Consider the following 18,277-nt stretch of genomic DNA (forward strand, 5'->3'; position numbering starts at 1 on the left):
TTTGTGCGCTGCACGAATTTTGGCAACCCTGCCATCAATCTGTCAGCTGTCAACGGCGCGCGGAGACGCATTTTTCGGAGCGAAAAGTGTAAACACAAACAAGCGTTCTTTTCTCGGTCGGTCGGTTCCGTGTTCCGTGTTTTCGTTCCGCCGGTAGTTCCGCGGGTTGTACAGCCACCGAAATGGGGCTCGACTTTGAGGTGCAGGACTACATCAAGACGCTGAACAAGAACTGTCCACCGTTCAAGTGTCCCAAGTGCGAGAAAAAGTACAAATCCGTGGTCGGGCTGCAGTACCACTTGAAGAGCTTCGACCATGACAATCCGCCGCCGGGGACACCACCGGCGGTGGTGGCTGCGGCGGGAGCACCGGTGCCAGCTGTTGCCGAGGTAGCTTCTCCAGCGGAGAAGGATGGGGAGGGTGGTGAGGGAGGAGCGGAGGAGAACAACACCCCGGAAGTGGCACCGGAATCGGTCAAAAGTGAAAAGCCGGCCGTTTCAAAGGCGGAGAATTGCGACACTCCGGTGAGGAGGCCACCGGCAAGTACGAATAAAAAGAGCCATAAGAAGAAGGTTGGAACGCCGAAGAATAACAAGGCCCAGCAGGTCGTGGCCCGGGAGTCGTTGACCTACGTCGAGCCGGACGGGTTGATCAAGATTGAGTTTGGCGGGAAGAACATCAACATTCCGGTGGACGAAGAATTCGGGCTCGTTTCAATTGAGGAGACCCGCGCCAAGCTGCTTGATCCGGACACGGAGATGTTTGCCGTTCCGCCACCGACGGAACCGGAAGTAAAACTCCCGGAAGGAATCTTCAAAGAGATGGACGATTACACGATCTGCGATGCGCCGGCTCGGCCAACGGCGTACATTCGGTTCATTGAGAAGAGCACGGAGGAGCTGGACGGGGAGGTGGAGTACGATGTTGACGAGGAGGACACGACCTGGTTGGGGATCATTAACGAGAAGAGGGCGGGGCAGAATTTGGCCCCGGTGCCGGTCGATTCGCTGGAGTTGCTCATGGATCGGTTGGAGAAGGAGTCGTATTTTCAGGCTGCGGTCACTGGCGGTCAGAATGGAGGTGCCATCGTGGACGACGATGCTGTTTGTAAGTTTTGCTTTTATTTATTTTTCATTGGAGAATGATCGCTCCTCAACTTGGCGACATTGCGACTAACTGCGACAAACCTACACCGGGGACTTGATATGTTTGGGGGTTCTTTCAGAAAAAATAAAGAATGCTTTGATTTTTAAGAGAAAGCGCACCAATTTTTAATGGGACGACGACATAAACTTTGAAAAACAATTGCAACGGCCTTATTTTTAAAAATTGAAAATATCTGTTGAGACTATCCCATTCTGTTGATTCTACTTCCGATTATCACAGCATGATAAAATTTACTAAGCAATCTGCAAAAATCTCCGTCTCCAAGGGAAGTGAAATTTGAAAAAAATATATATATACAAATTTTGAATTGAGAAATCTAACTGATCAAAAAATTAAAAATTTCAATGTTTCGAAAATTTTAATTCTTCAATTCCTAAACTTTTAAATTCTTAAAATCTTTTTAAATTCTGAAATTCAGAAATTGTTAAATTCTTGAATTCCTAAATTCTCAAATTCTTAAATTCTGAAATTCCTGAATTCTTAAATTCTTAGATTCTTAAATTCTTAAATTCTTAAATTCTTAAATTCTTAAATTCTTAAATTCTTAAATTCTTAAATTCTTAAATTCTTAAATTCTTAAATTCTTAAATTCTTAAATTCTTAAATTCTTAAATTCTTAAATTCTTAAATTCTTAAATTCTTAAATTCTTAAATTCTTAAATTCTTAAATTCTTAAATTCTTAAATTCTTAAATTCTTAAATTCTTAAATTCTTAAATTCTTAAATTCTTAAATTCTTAAATTCTTAAATTCTTAAATTCTTAAATTCTTAAATTCTTAAATTCTTAAATTCTTAAATTCTTAAATTCTTAAATTCTTAAATTCTTAAATTCTTTAAATTCTTAAAATTCTTAAATTCTTAAATTCTTAAAATTCCTAAATTCTTAAATTCTTAAATTCTTAAACTCTTAAATTCTTAAATTCTTAAAATTCTTAAAATTCCTAAATTCTTAAATTCTTAAATTCTTAAACTCTTAAATTCTTAAATTCTTAAATTCTTGAATTTTTATATTCTTAAATTCTGAAATTGCCTCTTTCTAGTATGGATCATTTTCGAAATCATATTTTAGTTTCGAGAAATTTTGAGGAGAAAATAATAAGAATTTCGGAATTCTTGACCGCTCTTTTCAAGGGACCATAGTTGATCCATCGAAAAAATGTTGTCTTGACAACTTTTTTGCATTAAAATTAAAAAAAAAGTGATCAGAAATGGTTTTTAATCAGGGTGGCCACCAGATTTCGATTTTCAATTTCCCGGTTTTTTCCCGGTTTGAACGCATACATTTGGTTCAAAGTTTGAATTCCTCAACAAAGCTTTCAAATCTTGAGTAAAAAGTAAGTAAGTTGTAAACGAAGCCTTTTTTATCTGTTATCAATCAATCCTCTAATTTTCAATTTTTTGCGTTTTTTCATCAAAAATCGTTTTTATTTTTTAAAATAAGATAAATTATTAATAGAATTTATTAATTTTGTAAAATAGATTTACAAAAATACATTGTAATCAACATTGATGTAAATTCTCGTTAATTTTCTTTGAAAAAAAGGTTGTATACACTTTGGCAGCAGTGCAGGAAAAGTGCCATACAAATGTAAAAAAAAATGATACCTTGAAACTTTCTTTTTAGAATAATTTTGATAAAAAATACTTTCTAAAAAACCCAAAACACACAATGGTAAAAATAATCAAAAAATTACCGTGCTGTGATTTTTTAACAACACATAAGGCGGGTACAAATTTTATTTAAAGTTTTTGTTGCCCCGAAAAATCAGGGGACAATTTTTTTTTCGAAAAACATCAAAATTTTAATGGAAATTTAAGTGCAATCAGCTGAAATCAATTTAAAATGCATTCCCTTGCGTCTAGAATCATTTTTAAGCATGTCTGGGTTGATTTAATAATCTTTTGAATTTTTGAAAATTTTCGATCTTTAGTTTTTTTTCGTTCATTTTTTGTTTTCGTTAAATCTTACATTTTTTGAAGACTAATGATTGCAAAACAACTGAACTAGCGTAAAATGCATTTTTTAACACTTTGCATTCAAATGTTGAGACTATGGCTTGTTTTTTGAATTTTTATATTTTTTTCTTCAGATTTAAACATACTACAAATACTTTTTTGAAGTTGTAGCTATTTTCAATTAAAAAATAATTCTATTTTATCTCTTAAAAAATCAAATGGTTGAGAAAATTCTTAACTGCATTCTTTTTTGAACATTTTTGATCCATTCTTTTGTTACTGAGATACAGGCCAAGAAAAATATTTTAAAAGAGTGTATTTTGTGTGACAACTTGAAGGAAAAGTATTGATCTTTAAATTTAGAGAGATATTTACTGTTATGTTGTTTTCGTACCATGATATCCATATTTTCCACTTACAAAAAAGCCTAATTTTAATTTAATGCAAAACTAATATTTTAGCAAAGATGGGGTAAATGTCCGCCATTACGGGGTTTGTCTTCCGGACCTTCTGAGACCGCTCGTGGTACCCCCAGGGATACATGTGTCCCAGGTTGAGAACCGCTGGTAGAGCAAACATTTTGCTTTATTAAAAAAAAACAAATTCGCCTGGTAAAAGTATCATAGGATACAACAGAAAAAAATCCATAGCCAAGAAGCATGAGTCTATCACACAAATTCAAACATAGATTTCGTGAATTCTTCATTTAGAATAACAGGAATAATATTCTATTGAGAAAAGAACATATTGAATACTTTAAGGAGGCTTTTGTCAAATTTTAACGTAACATAAAATATTTTCCCGGTTTGTCGGTCGAATTCCCGAGTTTTTCCCGGTTTTCCCGGTGGATAAAAATCCCGGTTTTTCCCGGTTTTCCCGGTTTTTTCCCGAGGTGGCCACCCTGGGTTTTTAAGCATGTTTTAGTCGTTGTACATGAAAATTTACATAGGGCATAGGGTTTTACCGTATTCCTTTTTTCATTCGGCGCGGATTTCGCGCGGATTGGGTTTTGGGTCGGCGCGGATTTGACGGGGATTTTTTTTTCGACTCTCCCGTTGCCACCCTGATTTGTTACCAGTTTTACTTATTTTGGATTTCCTTAAATGGCCAGACCTACTATGTAAAGTTTACCGCAGAGATAACTCGATGGTTTGGGTTGAATTTGAGCACGGGTTGTGAAAAGGGTTTACTTTGAATTATGTAGTTACGTTTGTTCGAAATGTTTTTTTTAATTAAAATTTAGTTTTGAAAATATCATTTGAAATCTTAGATGCTTTTTGCCGGTTGATTTATGCTTTCAAAATTGAAGTTTATATATTTTAAAAGAAAAAATAATAATTTGAAGCAATTTGAGTAATTTTCAGAAACATACTTCTTTTTATAAAACGTTTTTAAGTATTTTTTTTCTTCAATTTCCAACTAAACAAATGTCCCCTCTGCCTTTCCAGGCTGCATCTGCATGGACGGCGAGTGCCAGAACACGAACGTGATCCTGTTCTGCGACATGTGCAACCTGGCCGTGCACCAGGACTGCTACGGCGTGCCGTACATCCCCGAGGGCCAGTGGCTGTGTCGGCGGTGTTTGCAGAGTCCGAGCCGCTCGGTGGACTGCGTGCTCTGTCCGAACACGGGCGGGGCGTTCAAGCAGACCGACCAGAACCAGTGGGCGCATGTGGTCTGTGCGCTGTGGATTCCGGAGGTTCGGTTTGCGAATACGGTGTTTTTGGAGCCGATCGATTCGATCGAGACGATTCCGGCGGCGAGGTGGCGGCTGGTTTGCTACATTTGCAAGCAGAAGGGCATTGGGGCTTGCATTCAATGTAATCGGAGTTCGTGTTATGCGGCGTTTCACGTGACTTGTGCCCAGCAGGCTGGCCTGTGCATGCGAATGGACCAGGTTCGTGGGAATGACACGCATCCGGTGGTGGTCCAGAAGACGGCTTATTGTGACACTCACACGCCGATCAATGCGTTGGGATCGCCGGGGATTCGGGTGGGGAGACGGACCCGAGGAGATTTGCCGGGAGAAAATGAAGAAGGCGCGGAAGATGCTGGCCATGAAGAGGACTTCGGCACCGGTCATTTTGATTCCGACGATTCCGACGAACCGGGTAGATGAAATCTCTTCGCTGGTCAACATCACAAAGAAGCCACAGTTTATCCAGCGGCTGATCGCGTACTGGACGTTGAAACGGCAACACCGGAATGGAGTTCCGCTGCTGCGACGTCTCCAGAGTCAAGGCCCATCGCAGAGTGCACCGCCGTTGCCACGGGACAAGTCGGACGGATCGCCCGACGCTCGCGAGCTGTACCAACAGCTCAAGTACTGGCAGTGTCTCCGCCAGGATCTGGAACGGGCCCGCCTCCTCTGCGAACTCGTTCGCAAGCGTGAAAAACTCAAACTGATCCTGATCAAAACCAACGAACAGTGCGTCATGACCCAACTCAACCCGATCGAGTCCACCCTGCATCGAATCCTGGACCAGCTCGAAGCCAAGGACGCGCAGGAAATCTTCCGCGAACCCGTCGACACCGAAGAGGTCCACGACTACCTGGACATTGTGAAGCACCCGATGGATCTCGGCACGATGCGGCAAAAGCTCAAAACCGGCCACTACTGCAGCATCGAAGACCTCGAGGCGGACTTCCTGCTGATGTGCAACAACTGTCTGACCTACAACAACAAAGACACCATGTTCTACCGGGCCGGCGTCAAAATGAAGGACGCCGGAACCATCATCTTCCGCACCATCCGGAAGGAGCTCGAACGGGCCGGAATCCTCGAAAAACCCCATCCCCAACAGCAGCAACAACAACAACAACAAGCCATAGCTGCGCCAACGCCAATTCCCGCACCAGCAATCGCACCGACAGTCGCAGCAGCACCAACCCCGGACTCGGAGGATTCCCTCGCGGTGGACATTGAGTCGGAGGTGGCGCTGCTCGCCCAAGAGCCGCCCAGCCTTGAACTGATTGAGAAGATGCAGCAGCAGATGACCAAAGCGGGTGGAATCAAGCACGGGCTGTCGCGCTCGAAGAGGGTCAAGCTGATTCGGGCGGAGAAGGTGAAGCGGGCGCTAGCGCGCGAACCGGACAAGATTGTGGCGGCGGTCAAGGAGGTGGCGGCGCCGGTTATGGTGAGTGGTGTTTGCTTGAATAATCATACAATTTTGGGTAAGACAACAAGGTTTAGGCAAGAACCCGTTGGATGAGATTCCAATTCAATTCCCGCTGGACGGCAGCGAAATTATGGAAAACTATATTTTGCATCAGACATTGAAAAATATTTGCAACGGCCTAAATCCTAAGATCAAAAAATATTTTAAAAATAAAAAATGTTTCCTTTTTTTGAAGGGATTATTTTTAAAATTTCCTAATTTTTAGTTATTAATTTTTTTCCTTTTTTTAATCCTTTTGTTTTTTTGCAGATGTTTTTTGTTTGTTTTTCATTTATTGATATTTTTATGATATTTTTTATATCATAATTGATTTTATCATTTTTTGAATTCTTGAATTAGGCCAATAAAAATTTAAATAACAAGCCATCTTCTCAACATATGAACGAAAAAAGTGTTTTAAAATGCATTTTACACTAGCTCAGTTGTTTTACAGTCATCCCACATATTCGGAACGGTTTCCAGATCGGCCAATGTTCAAAAAATCATAGCAAATCGATAATTGAACTTAATGATTCGCTTTTACCTTCAGCTGAAAGCTTTTCTTGCGATCTTTCGAATGCTGTATCGAACATCTGCAAATTTTAACTTTTATATGAAGTTTTTGAAGAATTACTTTGACCCTTGAAATCCACAAATTCGGAACACTTTTTCTTACGAATGTAAACAAACTTTGGATCAGTCCAGGAATACATATTTATTACCAAATAATGACTTCACACACTGAAACCAATAGACTCAAGCTTAGTGATGTTTTATACATGGTTTGATAACTTTTTTGTGTGAAAATATCAGTTAAATTCAGGTGTTCCACAATTGTGGGAGGCACAATAACATCCCACAATTATGAAACAGGCCATTTGGAGGCAGTGTTTTGCTGCTCTGGACAAAAAAAACTTGGAATGAATTTTTTTGTTCAAAAAGTATTACTTTTACTAGTGAAATATCAAGATAATGTCCAAATGAAGGTTCTAAAAATATTAGGGTCGACAGAAAAGCTACTTTTGGCATGCTATTGACAAATTATCACAAAAGTGTTCCGAATTTGTGGGTGTTCCGAATATGTGGGATGACTGTACAATTATTAGTTTAAAAAAAGTATGATTTCACTAAAATAGAAATTTAGCGAAAAAAAACAACATTTGCGGTACAGCGCATCGAAAATTTTAAAAAATTCATAAGATTTTTTAATAAACACAAACATCTGATTGATCCTGATTTTTCGGGTCGATTTTGAAGGGAGGGAGGAAGGTTTTCAGCCAGCCTTGTAGATTTTTTTTTCTATTTTTTATTAAAGTTCAGACTCAATTATCCGAAGACTCGATTGAAGTTCAATCATTGAATCATGAAAAAACATCTTTTTTTTTGGCCTTTTGCTACGACCCTACTTTGGTCTGATTTGAATAGCTGAAGAAATCTATAATCATATTTTTTTATTCTTTATTTTCAGATTTTATTTTTATAAGTCTTAAGGTTTTTTATATTTATTTTTTAATGCGAATATTTTTTTATATTTTTTTTGAATTTTTAATTTTTATCTTTTTGAATCAAAGATTTTTTTTTATTATTGCAGGCCAAGGATTGATACCTAAGAGCATGCAATGGCACTGACCTTGTTGCATGCCCTTCGGTTGACGTCCACGTAAGGAACATCCTGGAAGGATCGTAACTAACTACATCCGTAGTTCTGTTAGATCATCCGAATTATCTTGATCAGAACAGTATAGCTCTGGTTCCTTGCGAGTGTCCTATTTTCTTACCTCCACGTTGGCTTGGTTTTCATGATGACCTAGCTGGTGGCCTGTGGAAACGGATCGTAAACCTTTGACTACCGCGGGTCAGAGTCGAGACGGCTAAAAGAAAGGGGCGCGACAATGTGGGAAAGGGAAGTAATTTGTGATTGTAGACGGTATTGTTTTGATTCGCAGTATGTTGAGTCAACTGCTGTGGATGTACCTGAAACATCGCACAACGGGGTTTCTCTTCTCTTCATTCTCAGCTACCAACTAGGCTGCTATTTTTATTTTGCTCTTCTGATTCCCAATTCTTCACTGATTCTTCTATTTAATATCCAACATTTGATTTTAATTTTAGTAACTTTTGATTCTCTTATCTCTCAAAGCTTTTCCACTCTTTTTTACCAATTGATACTGCTGTAACAAACTTTGTTTTTTTCCTTAAAAATATACTTTTCCTTAATGTACTAGTAAGATCAAGTCTATTTATCATTCGCCTAATCTTTTTTGATTTTATTGCGAATTTATTTATTTGAATAATTCTTTATCGGTCCTATAAATTATCATTACTTTAATCTGAGCTTGTTTTGTATCTCTATTTATTAACTATTGTCTAATTTTACATCTAGCTTCTCATTTTTATTCTTCAAAATTCGCTCATCATTCTCTTACTATTGATACTTGATTTTTATAAAATAAATTCTCTTTTACTGTCAATTGTTTTCAATCTTCACCCTTTTCTTTAAAACAAGTGAGGTTCGAGCCCTTACTCAATTTTTGGAATGATTAAAGAATTAACACAAATATTACTATTGTACTTTTGGTAAACTTTTATAACATGCTTAGGACGAAAAATTGTAACAAAACACCGCGACAAAAGAAATAGCAACATATAAACACGACTCAACACTAGGATTTCAGGAGAAAACAATACACAGTAAATAACAACCAAGGGGCTGGAAACTCTAATATTACTTAGGAATACCTAGTATACTAACGATATTCCAGTATACTTGTTAGTATACTAACCGAAAAGCAGTAAACTGTTAGTATATTATGATACTCTCAGTATATTGGTAAGTATACTGGCGATAAGTAAAGGAAATAATAAGTATACTTACATATATTTTGATATACTGGTTAACATAATAATTATAGCCCTAAGAGTTTCCAACCCCTTGATAACAACTAGTTGTTGAATTCAAACTAAAAATAAAACAGTTTTTGCTTTAATGAAAGTGGATAGGCACACTTTAAATGGTTAGGCGCTTATACTTACATCAAACCCTACTTAATGTACCACCCCCGGCCGAGTTAAAATGCGTAACCGGAAAAGAAGGTGTGCATGCCTGGCACGAACACTCAAAGCGTGTTCTAGCGTGCTGCTCGTACTGACTCAGAGCAAGGGTGAGATGTAGGTGTAAGGGCAGTGCGTGTTCGACGGGAACCTAGTGCATAAGATCGGTCAAGACCTGTTCTTACACTGAAAATTGCGAATTGCGAATTTTTGAATCAAAGATTTTTATTACTGTCCAGACTCGATTGTCCAAAGTTTATTAATTTCATTATATTTTTAAACAAAATTTTAAATAAAAACAAATTTGAAGGCTACGTGGTTTATGCACGGCCCCTTATCCGAAGATTCAATTATCCGATGTTAAAATTCTCCATGCCTTGGGATCATCAAGTGTGGACTGTACCTTGGAAATTTTAATTTTTATGTTTCTCAAATAATTTTTAAAAATCTTTTTTTTGTTTTTTTCTAATTTTTTGTTTTTGACATTAAAAATAAAAAATTTAAATAATTTTAAATTTTATATCTTTTATTTTTATTTTGCTTGCATATATTTTTAAAGATATTTTTAATCGGAATTTTTGATGTCATATTTATTTAATTTTTTCTAATATTTTATATTTATTTGAAAAAAAATGTAAATTTTCGAAATTTTAAGCCTTAATTTCATATTTCTTTTATTTTTAAATTTAGATTTTTTGTTTTTTTTTTTATGTTGAAATTTGAAATATTTCGATGCCAACATTTCAAAAAGCATCATGTACAAACCGTGCGTTTTGATAAAAACGCATTTGAATGTTGAGCATCTATTTTTAATTCCCATTTTAATATAAAAGCAAAATAAGATGTTCTTATGATAACAAACGATGAAAAACCTTGCGTTTATTGATACTTGATCATCCAAATTCAATAAAACATTATTTCCGTAATTTTATTTGAGAAAAAACAAACATAACTTCTTTTGAAATCACCAACGTCGATATCACCCTGCTGTCATTGAGGGGGACGCTTTGTTATGATTCGTTTTTCTTCGCCGAATGTACATGGCGCTTTGTTCATGTTGCTTTTTTCGTCACGAGGTTCATGTAATCTTTTGTTTGACCCCTCTTCGATTTGCGTGGAACTTTGTCCTGGGGTAACTTTTGTCCCTGATCACGAATCCGAGGTCCGTTTTTGATATCGTGAGGGGCGGTACGACCTTCTTTGAACATGCGAAAACAGAGGTTTTTCAATAATTTGCAGCCTGAAACGGTGATGAGATAGAAATTTGGTGTCAAACAGACTTTTATGTAAAATTAGACGCCCGATTTGATGGCGTACTCAGAATTCGAAAAACGTATTTTCATCGAAAAACATTAATTTTTTTAAAATTCTTCATTTTCCGTTACTGAATGTTTGGAACATGTCATTTTATGGGAAATTTAATGTACTTTTCGAATCCATTGAGAAGAAGGTCATTTTTTCATTTTGAACACATTTTTCATTTTAAAATTTCGTGTTTTTCTTGCAGGGTTATTTTTCAGAGTGTAACAATACAAAGTTGTAGAGCAGACAATTACAAAAATTTTGATGTATAGACTTAGGGTTTGCTTATAAACATCACGAGTTATCGCGATTTTACGAAAAAAAGTTTTGAAAAAGTTACTTTTTGCGTTTTGCTTCGTTTCGTCGTCCGTGTCTGTCGCGGGTGACTATGAACGGCCATGATCGATGACGACCAACTTTTTCAAAACTTTTTTTCGTAAAATCGCGATAACTCGTGATGTTTATAAGCAAACCCTTTAAGTCTATACATCAAAATTTTTGTAATTGTCTGCTCTACAACTTTGTAGAACATTGTTACACTCTGAAAATAACCCTGCAAAGTTGGAAAACACGAAATTTTAAAATGAAAAATTTTGTTCTAATGAAAAATGACCCTTCTGGGTCAATAGATTCGAAAAGTACATTAAATTTCCCATAAAATGACATGTTCCAAAATTTTTACAGTCGAGTAACGGAAAATGGGAGAATTTTTAAAACTTTTTTAGTGTTTTTTTCGATGAAAAATACGCCATCAAATCGGGCGTCTAATTTTACATAAAAGTCCCTTTGACACCAAATTTCTATCTCATCACCGTTTCAGGATGCAAATTATTGAAAAACATCTCTTTTTTCGCATGTTCAAAAATGGAAGGGTCGTACCGCCCTCCGTCACGAGATATCAAAAACGGACCTCGGATTCATGATCAGGGACAAAAGTTACCCCTTAAGACAAAGTTTCACGCAAATCTAAGAGGGGTCAGCAACTGCTGTGTGAGTTGGCGGAGAATTACCCTTTTCTAATTTTTTTAATTGAAATTTCAAGTCTTTTTTTCATTTAATTTTTTGTAGTTTAAATTTTTAATTTCATTAGTTTTTTATTGTGATTTTTTGAATATTTGACCTATTTTTCAAAAGATGCATTTTTTTCAGAATCTTAAGTCTTTTGTTTTTTTTATTTATATATTTCATTATAAAATTTTTGAACTCAGAATTTTTGATTTAATATTTTTTAGGTTTATAATTTTTTTTAATTTTGTGTTTTTATATTTTTGAATTTAGAATTTTTGGTTTCATAAATTTTTAAATTATTTTTGTTTAATATTGTGGATTTAGCTCGTAGCTGGATTTTCTGGCATCTTCTCACGGTCATTGGAAACGGTCGTGGATAGACCTAGGGGTTCCTAGTTAGAGTGAAAAAAATTCAATTTATAGAAAAATTATGGATTAAAATTTTGCTTTTTCATCACTTCTCCGACATCAGGAATAATTGTTTGAACATGCTCGCAATTTTTTTATTCGGTCGGAAAAATATTATTTTTCTTGAAAAAACTTTCATTTTTAATCACCTGATCACCCCCAATTCTGGCTCGATGCCGCCATCATGCGACCGCGTGCTCCGTTTGTTTGTCAACAAAGCTGCAGCTGGATGGTGAGACGAAGTGAGGGGGGAAGAGATTTTGACATTTTTATGCCCGCATCTGGCCCGCCGCCTATTTCGTCGGTCACTGAGTCGCCGGTCGTTTCCAGTGACCGAGTCCAGCTAGGAACTGATCGCACAATATTTAGGCCGTTGCAAATATTTTCCAAAGTTTAGGTCGCCAAAGTTTCATAAAAATAAAAATAAAATACAAAAATTTAAATCAAGTTTTTTTGCGGAATTCTAGAGAATTAATCAATTGATGTATGCAACTCGCTGCAAAACTAGAATATTTCAGCACTCGTCGTATTTATCCAACTCGGCAGAGCCTCATGCTCAGACTCGTGCTGAAAAATCATCATTTTGCAGCTTGTTGCATGATCTACTATTTTTATTATACTTTATGTGATACGAAAATAGAACACATAGCTTAAACATATTTGACACACATTTAAATACCATAATTTTCATAATTTTTACCTCTTCAGCCCGAAGTACCTGTTCTGGAGACGCCCAAAAAGCAGCCGTCGGAACCGACGACCTCAACCGCAAAGTCACCCAAATCCCTGCAGACTCCACCCGCCAGCCCGCTGAAGATTCTCAACAACAGCCCATCGCCATCGGGCGTCAATCGACGGTATTTATTCTGTCTTTTCATTACACTAAATAAAATCACTAACTTGAATTCTTCCCTCAGAACGGCCGTCCTGTTCACGCGCAAGGCCCAGGCAGCCCTCAAGAAGCCGGAAACTCCTCGAAGGAGGAGGCCGTCATCGCCGAGACGACCGAACTGCTGCTGCAGGCAAAATCCACCAAAAGACGACCCGCGGCAAACGGTCGTCGGGCAAGTCGTCCTCGTCGTCCCAGAGCAAGCAACTCGGCGAGCCGGGCTTTCTCGGCCTGCCGGGACCATCCGGCAGCAGTGGACGAAGATCCGGCGGCGGCGATTCGGGCGAGAAGAAGAGCTTCGAGGCCATTCCGGACAGCTTCCGGGTGTACCGCGGGGGGGCAGGACCGCGAGATTTCCGACTCGGACGACAGCAATCTCAGCTTCACCGGAAGCACGTGCAGCAGCTGCAGCGGGTTCAGCGGAAGTGGAACCGAGTCGGAGTTTGGGTGAGTTTTATTTTTGGGGGGGAGGTTCTCAAGAGTACACAGTTTAACTCGCGTCTCTCCAGCAGCTCCAGCGACGACGGTTCGTTCTGCGACACGGAAATGTCCACCAGTGAGACGGAACCGTTTCCGGAGAAGCCGCTGCTCGAACCGCTCAAGCTGGTGTGGGCCAAGTGTCGCGGCTATCCGTGGTACCCGGCGCTCATAATCGATCCGGACATCCCGACCGGGTTCGTCCACAACGGCGTCCCACTGCCGGCCCCTCCCGCCGACGTCCTCGCCCTCAAGGCCAACTATCCGGACGAGCAGGTCTTTCTGGTGCTGTTTTTCGACGCCAAACGCACCTGGCAGTGGCTTCCGGCGGCCAAACTCGAGCTGCTCGGCGTCAACAAAGAGCTGGACCAGAGCAAACTGGTCGAGTCGCGGAAGCCCACCGAACGGAAGGCGGTCAACAAGGCGTACCAGGAGGCGCTGCACTACCACAGCCAGGTCTCGAGTGCGGATGGGCCGGCGGGGAAGTTGTGAGGCCGGTATCAGTTTGCAACGACGACGGCGGAGTCCGATTAGGTGTCATCATTGTTGTGTGGTGTTGTTTGTTGCACAAAATTCAAATTGAAAGAAAGATGAAAAATTTCACACAGGAAGGCGATTATTATTATATTAACGTTTATCTATTAACTATTATTATTATTGAATGTTCTTGTAGAGCTAGGACACGCGCTTTTAGATGCTTAAGACTAACAAGTGTACTATTTATGATGTAGATTTCGTGTTTTATCACCCGATTATGAATAAAATACTGATTGGCATCAAAAATTCGTGACTTTGCAACTGTATTCTGAAACTATCCGAATTCAGTCTGAATCCAATACGCAAACATAACAAATCATTTGCATCAAACGTAAGTGTATTTTAGAATTTTATTTAATTTAGAAGCTTTGAATTTTAAATATTTTGATTTCCAAATTCTAGAACTAAAACAAATCAAATTATTAACTCTACAGCATTGCCTTGGCGTTCTCGATTGCGAGATTCCTACGTCGGAGGCTTGATTGTTGAGCCAATTGCAAACCTCTTTTTACACCTAAGCTTCCATCCACCCCCGGGATTCGAACTGACGACCTTTGGTACCTACCAGCGACTCCAGGGAGACGACTTCTACACCTGGAATGGGCTATCGACCTAACACTTCTAGGTTAGACCGGGACCAACATTTACTTCCCCGTCCAACGGAAGGCGTGATCAGACAAACCTCTTCTCGAAAATGAATATATTGAATATTTCAGTAATTCCATATTTTTTTTATTAAAAAAATGCAATTAAAAAAATAGTCTTGGAATTTTGAAATTAAAGATTCATGTATCGGGTATTCTTTTTAATTTTTGAATTTTAGTAGCTTTGGATTTAGGTCTGTATTCTCACATCTTTCATTGTCAAATTTTGAATTTAGGAATTTTTTAAACAACAAAAATTTAAATTAAAAAAAATGCATTTTATTACTTCAAAATTATATTTGAGAAATTTATTTCTAAGAATTATTTAACTTGAAATTTAGAATTCTTGGAATTTTGAAATTAGAATTCTTGGAATTTTAAAATCATTCATCAAATTTACAAAGTTATTAAATTTTATATTTTTTTAGTCTTCAAGAAATTTTGAATTTGAATTTTAGAATTCTTGGAATTTTAAAATATAGATTTGAGTCTTAGGATTTATTTAAAATTTTAGAATTTAAGAAATTTTGAATTTAGGTCAGTCTGATTTTTTTTAATTGATGATTTTGGGAAATTTAAAAAAAAAAAAACAATAAATTATAAGATTTAAAAAAAAATCCTTTCATTAAAGCTTCAATATTGTTAAACTACCGTGAGAATTTTTGAATTTGAAATTTAATATTCATGGACTTTTAAAATTTAAGATTTAGGTTTTTCTTTTATATTTTTTAAATTTAGGGCGGTCTGCATTTTTTACTTCTTCCATTATCAAATTTTGAATTTGGGAAATTTTTAAACAATGAGTTTAATTATTTTGGAAAAAATCCTTCCATTATTTTTACTACCAATTTACCAATTTTAAAGCAAAAACTGAACATTTGGTTTATTGGACCTCTCCAAAAACAAAATCTTGATACGTTTTAGAATTTTGAAATTTTAAATTTATTTAACTCTAAGAATTTCTGAATCTGAAATTTACAATTCTTGGAATTTTTAAGTGAAGGACTTGGGTATAAGGATTAATCAGAATTTTTTGAAATTTTGAATATAGGTCGGCCTGAATTTTTGAATTCTTTCATTATCTTGCGGGATATTGGGAAACTTTTAAACAATAAATTGTTAAACTAAAAAATCCATCCATAATATTTTCAAAATTGTTAAAATTTATATTATTGAATTATATTTTCGAATTTTGGAATTTTAAATGCTGTTAGCCCTAGCCATTTTTTAATTCAATCAAGAATTGTTTGAAATCTAAAATTTAAAGATAAGGTAATAGATTTTTTTTCAAATCTTTGAACTTTTAAAATTTCGAATTTAGGCCGGTCGGTATTTTTTACTTCTTGCATTATCATATTTTAAATTAAGGATATTCTTAAACCATAAATTTTAGAATTTAAAAAAATCCATTCATTTAATTTTAAAAATTATCACATCTGAAATTTTTAAATCATGTTTTAAGAATTAAGGAATTTGAAATTTAATTTGATTAACCCTAACAATTTTTAAATTTGAAATCTAGAACTCATTGAATTTTAAAATTGAAGATTAAAATATTATGTTTTTTTTATATTAAGTTTAGGTCGGTCTGATTTTTTTAACTTCTTTCATCAAATCTTGAATTTGAGAAATTTATTAACAATACATTTTAAGGTTTTAAAAAATCCATCCACTAAATTAGAAAAAAGTATTAAATTTTTGATTTTTTAAAGTTATGTTTAATAATTTTGGAATTTTAAATTTGTTTAAAAAAAATGAATTTTAAATTTTTTTAAGTTTCATTCAAAACTTTAAAATTTTATGTAAAATTCTAAAGTTTTATGCGTGGTTTTATGAATTTTTATTCAAATTTAGAGTTATAGAGTTTTATTACACTATTCCCACCTACTTGAATTTCACGACTATTGCCGCTTACCAAACTGATTTCGATAATTTAAAAAGTCCAAGCTACATTGCAATGATCAAAAAATTAAAAATTAGGCAAAATTTCAGTACATATTTAAAATATTTTGGTTTAACTTTTTTCGATTTAAAATCCCAGGATTTCCAAAATTTAAAGTTAAAATTATCCAATTTAAGAATTTAAAATTAAAAAATTAAAAAATGCGAGAGTTTTTTGTTCAAGAAACATTTTTTTCTTGCATTTTGGGATTTTTGAATACCCCTTACGGTGTTTTTGAAACCATCTCAAGAAGGTTAGTAAGGGGTATTTTAAAACATCCAAGATACAAAAAAAAACATAAAAGATACAAAAAAAAGATTTATTGGACCTTTTGACGAAAACTTTAAAAAATATTTCTGGAGTTTTTTTTAAAGGTCTAATAAACCAAATTTCCAGTTTTTGCTTTTTGGGTGTTTTTGAAACCGCCTTGAATTAGGGGTATTGAAAAATACACAAAAAGCAGAAACTGAAAATTTGGTTTATTGTACCTTTTCAAAAAAAAAAAAAACTCCAGATTTGTACTAGCTGGCTAGCCGTTTATCTCGAAGGTACTTGCCGCGCGGCATTTCTGAGTGTGCCGCAGACACTGTTGCCAGCGATTTTCTGCACTTTTGAATCAATAAAAAACATTACCGGCAACAATGACATGCAATTCGAAGAAGAAGATAAGCATAGCATAAGCACAGACAAACAGACGGGACACTCGAATGCCGAACCATCGTCCTTCTAAAACGGTTATTTCAAATGTAATTTTGTTTCGGCATCCACTCATCCGGCGCTGATGGCGCTGCTGTCGTGACAGCTCGCCCGTCTTTTCTCAGTGTGTGTGATGCGTGTTTTTAAATTGAGCGTGAGCACGTGTGAGGCAGCAAATGAAAACAAAACAATTAGGGGAAATCTACCCTTTCCAATCAAACACCTATCTTCGTCATATGGAGAGTTTGATGCTAGATTAAAGCTCCAAAAATACTATTTGGGCTATAAACTTACCAGCAACAGCACCGCCTCGAGTAAGCACGCAAATGTATGCCACTTACTGGCCAAAAAGATCACATTTAATGCACTTTTGATCATAATTTGTATTTTGCGAGACCACTTCTCATCATTTTGTTGGCACACACAGTGACACACGAGAATCCCTCAAACGCTTAATGAATATCGCCAAAATTAACTTTTCACTTTCGCTTACTTTTTCACGGCGCTTAAGATATGAAATTGCTTCCAACTACCGGCAACATGTTCTTTTGATCATTAGTAAGGCACTCACTTGAAGAATAATCCCGAAAAATGTAATAAATTAGCAAGCGCCATCAAAAACAAACGCGCCAAGTCGTTTGACGTTTCAATTTTCACTTTGCATTCCACTCGAAGGCTGAAGAAAACCGAGCGAGACGAAGGCAAAAAGAACAAAGGCTGGCCGTCAACACCACCAGCAGCACAGCCAGCGATGCCAGGAAACTTTCCCTATAAATGCCACTTTTCGTGAGTGTTCGTTTGAACTGTCAGCGCAAATGGCAACACTCGACAGAGTGTTGGAAGAAAAAGAACTAAGCCGATATTAGAAAAATGGGCGTGGCCCAATGCATTCGCCTCGATTAGAATACCCTTGGGATTTTTTTTTGTTAAATGCTTGGTAAAGAAATAGAATAACTTTTAGTGAAAGTGAAAATAAACAGAAATGTTCACAAAAACTTGCTCTACTCGTTGGTGTACTTGGTTTTAGTAAAATTCAAGGGAG

At 36.5% G+C, this 18,277-nt stretch overlaps 1 protein-coding gene across 1 annotated transcript; it reads left to right on the top strand.

Annotated features, from left to right (window-relative positions):
- Positions 1-35: 35 nt before the first annotated feature.
- On the top strand, positions 36-14,192 carry LOC6050941 (peregrin). The gene is given in 10 exon segments (XM_038263330.1): positions 36-1,107; positions 4,572-5,110; positions 5,113-5,137; positions 5,140-6,260; positions 12,759-12,907; positions 12,968-13,023; positions 13,026-13,066; positions 13,069-13,272; positions 13,274-13,386; positions 13,449-14,192. Coding segments are annotated over 10 exon segments (3,633 nt in total). The 5' UTR covers positions 36-182; the 3' UTR covers positions 13,909-14,192.
- The last annotated feature ends 4,085 nt before the right edge of the window (positions 14,193-18,277 follow it).

This window comes from Culex quinquefasciatus, chromosome 3 (assembly GCF_015732765.1).
Source record: "Culex quinquefasciatus strain JHB chromosome 3, VPISU_Cqui_1.0_pri_paternal, whole genome shotgun sequence".
Taxonomy (NCBI): Eukaryota; Metazoa; Arthropoda; class Insecta; order Diptera; family Culicidae; genus Culex; species Culex quinquefasciatus.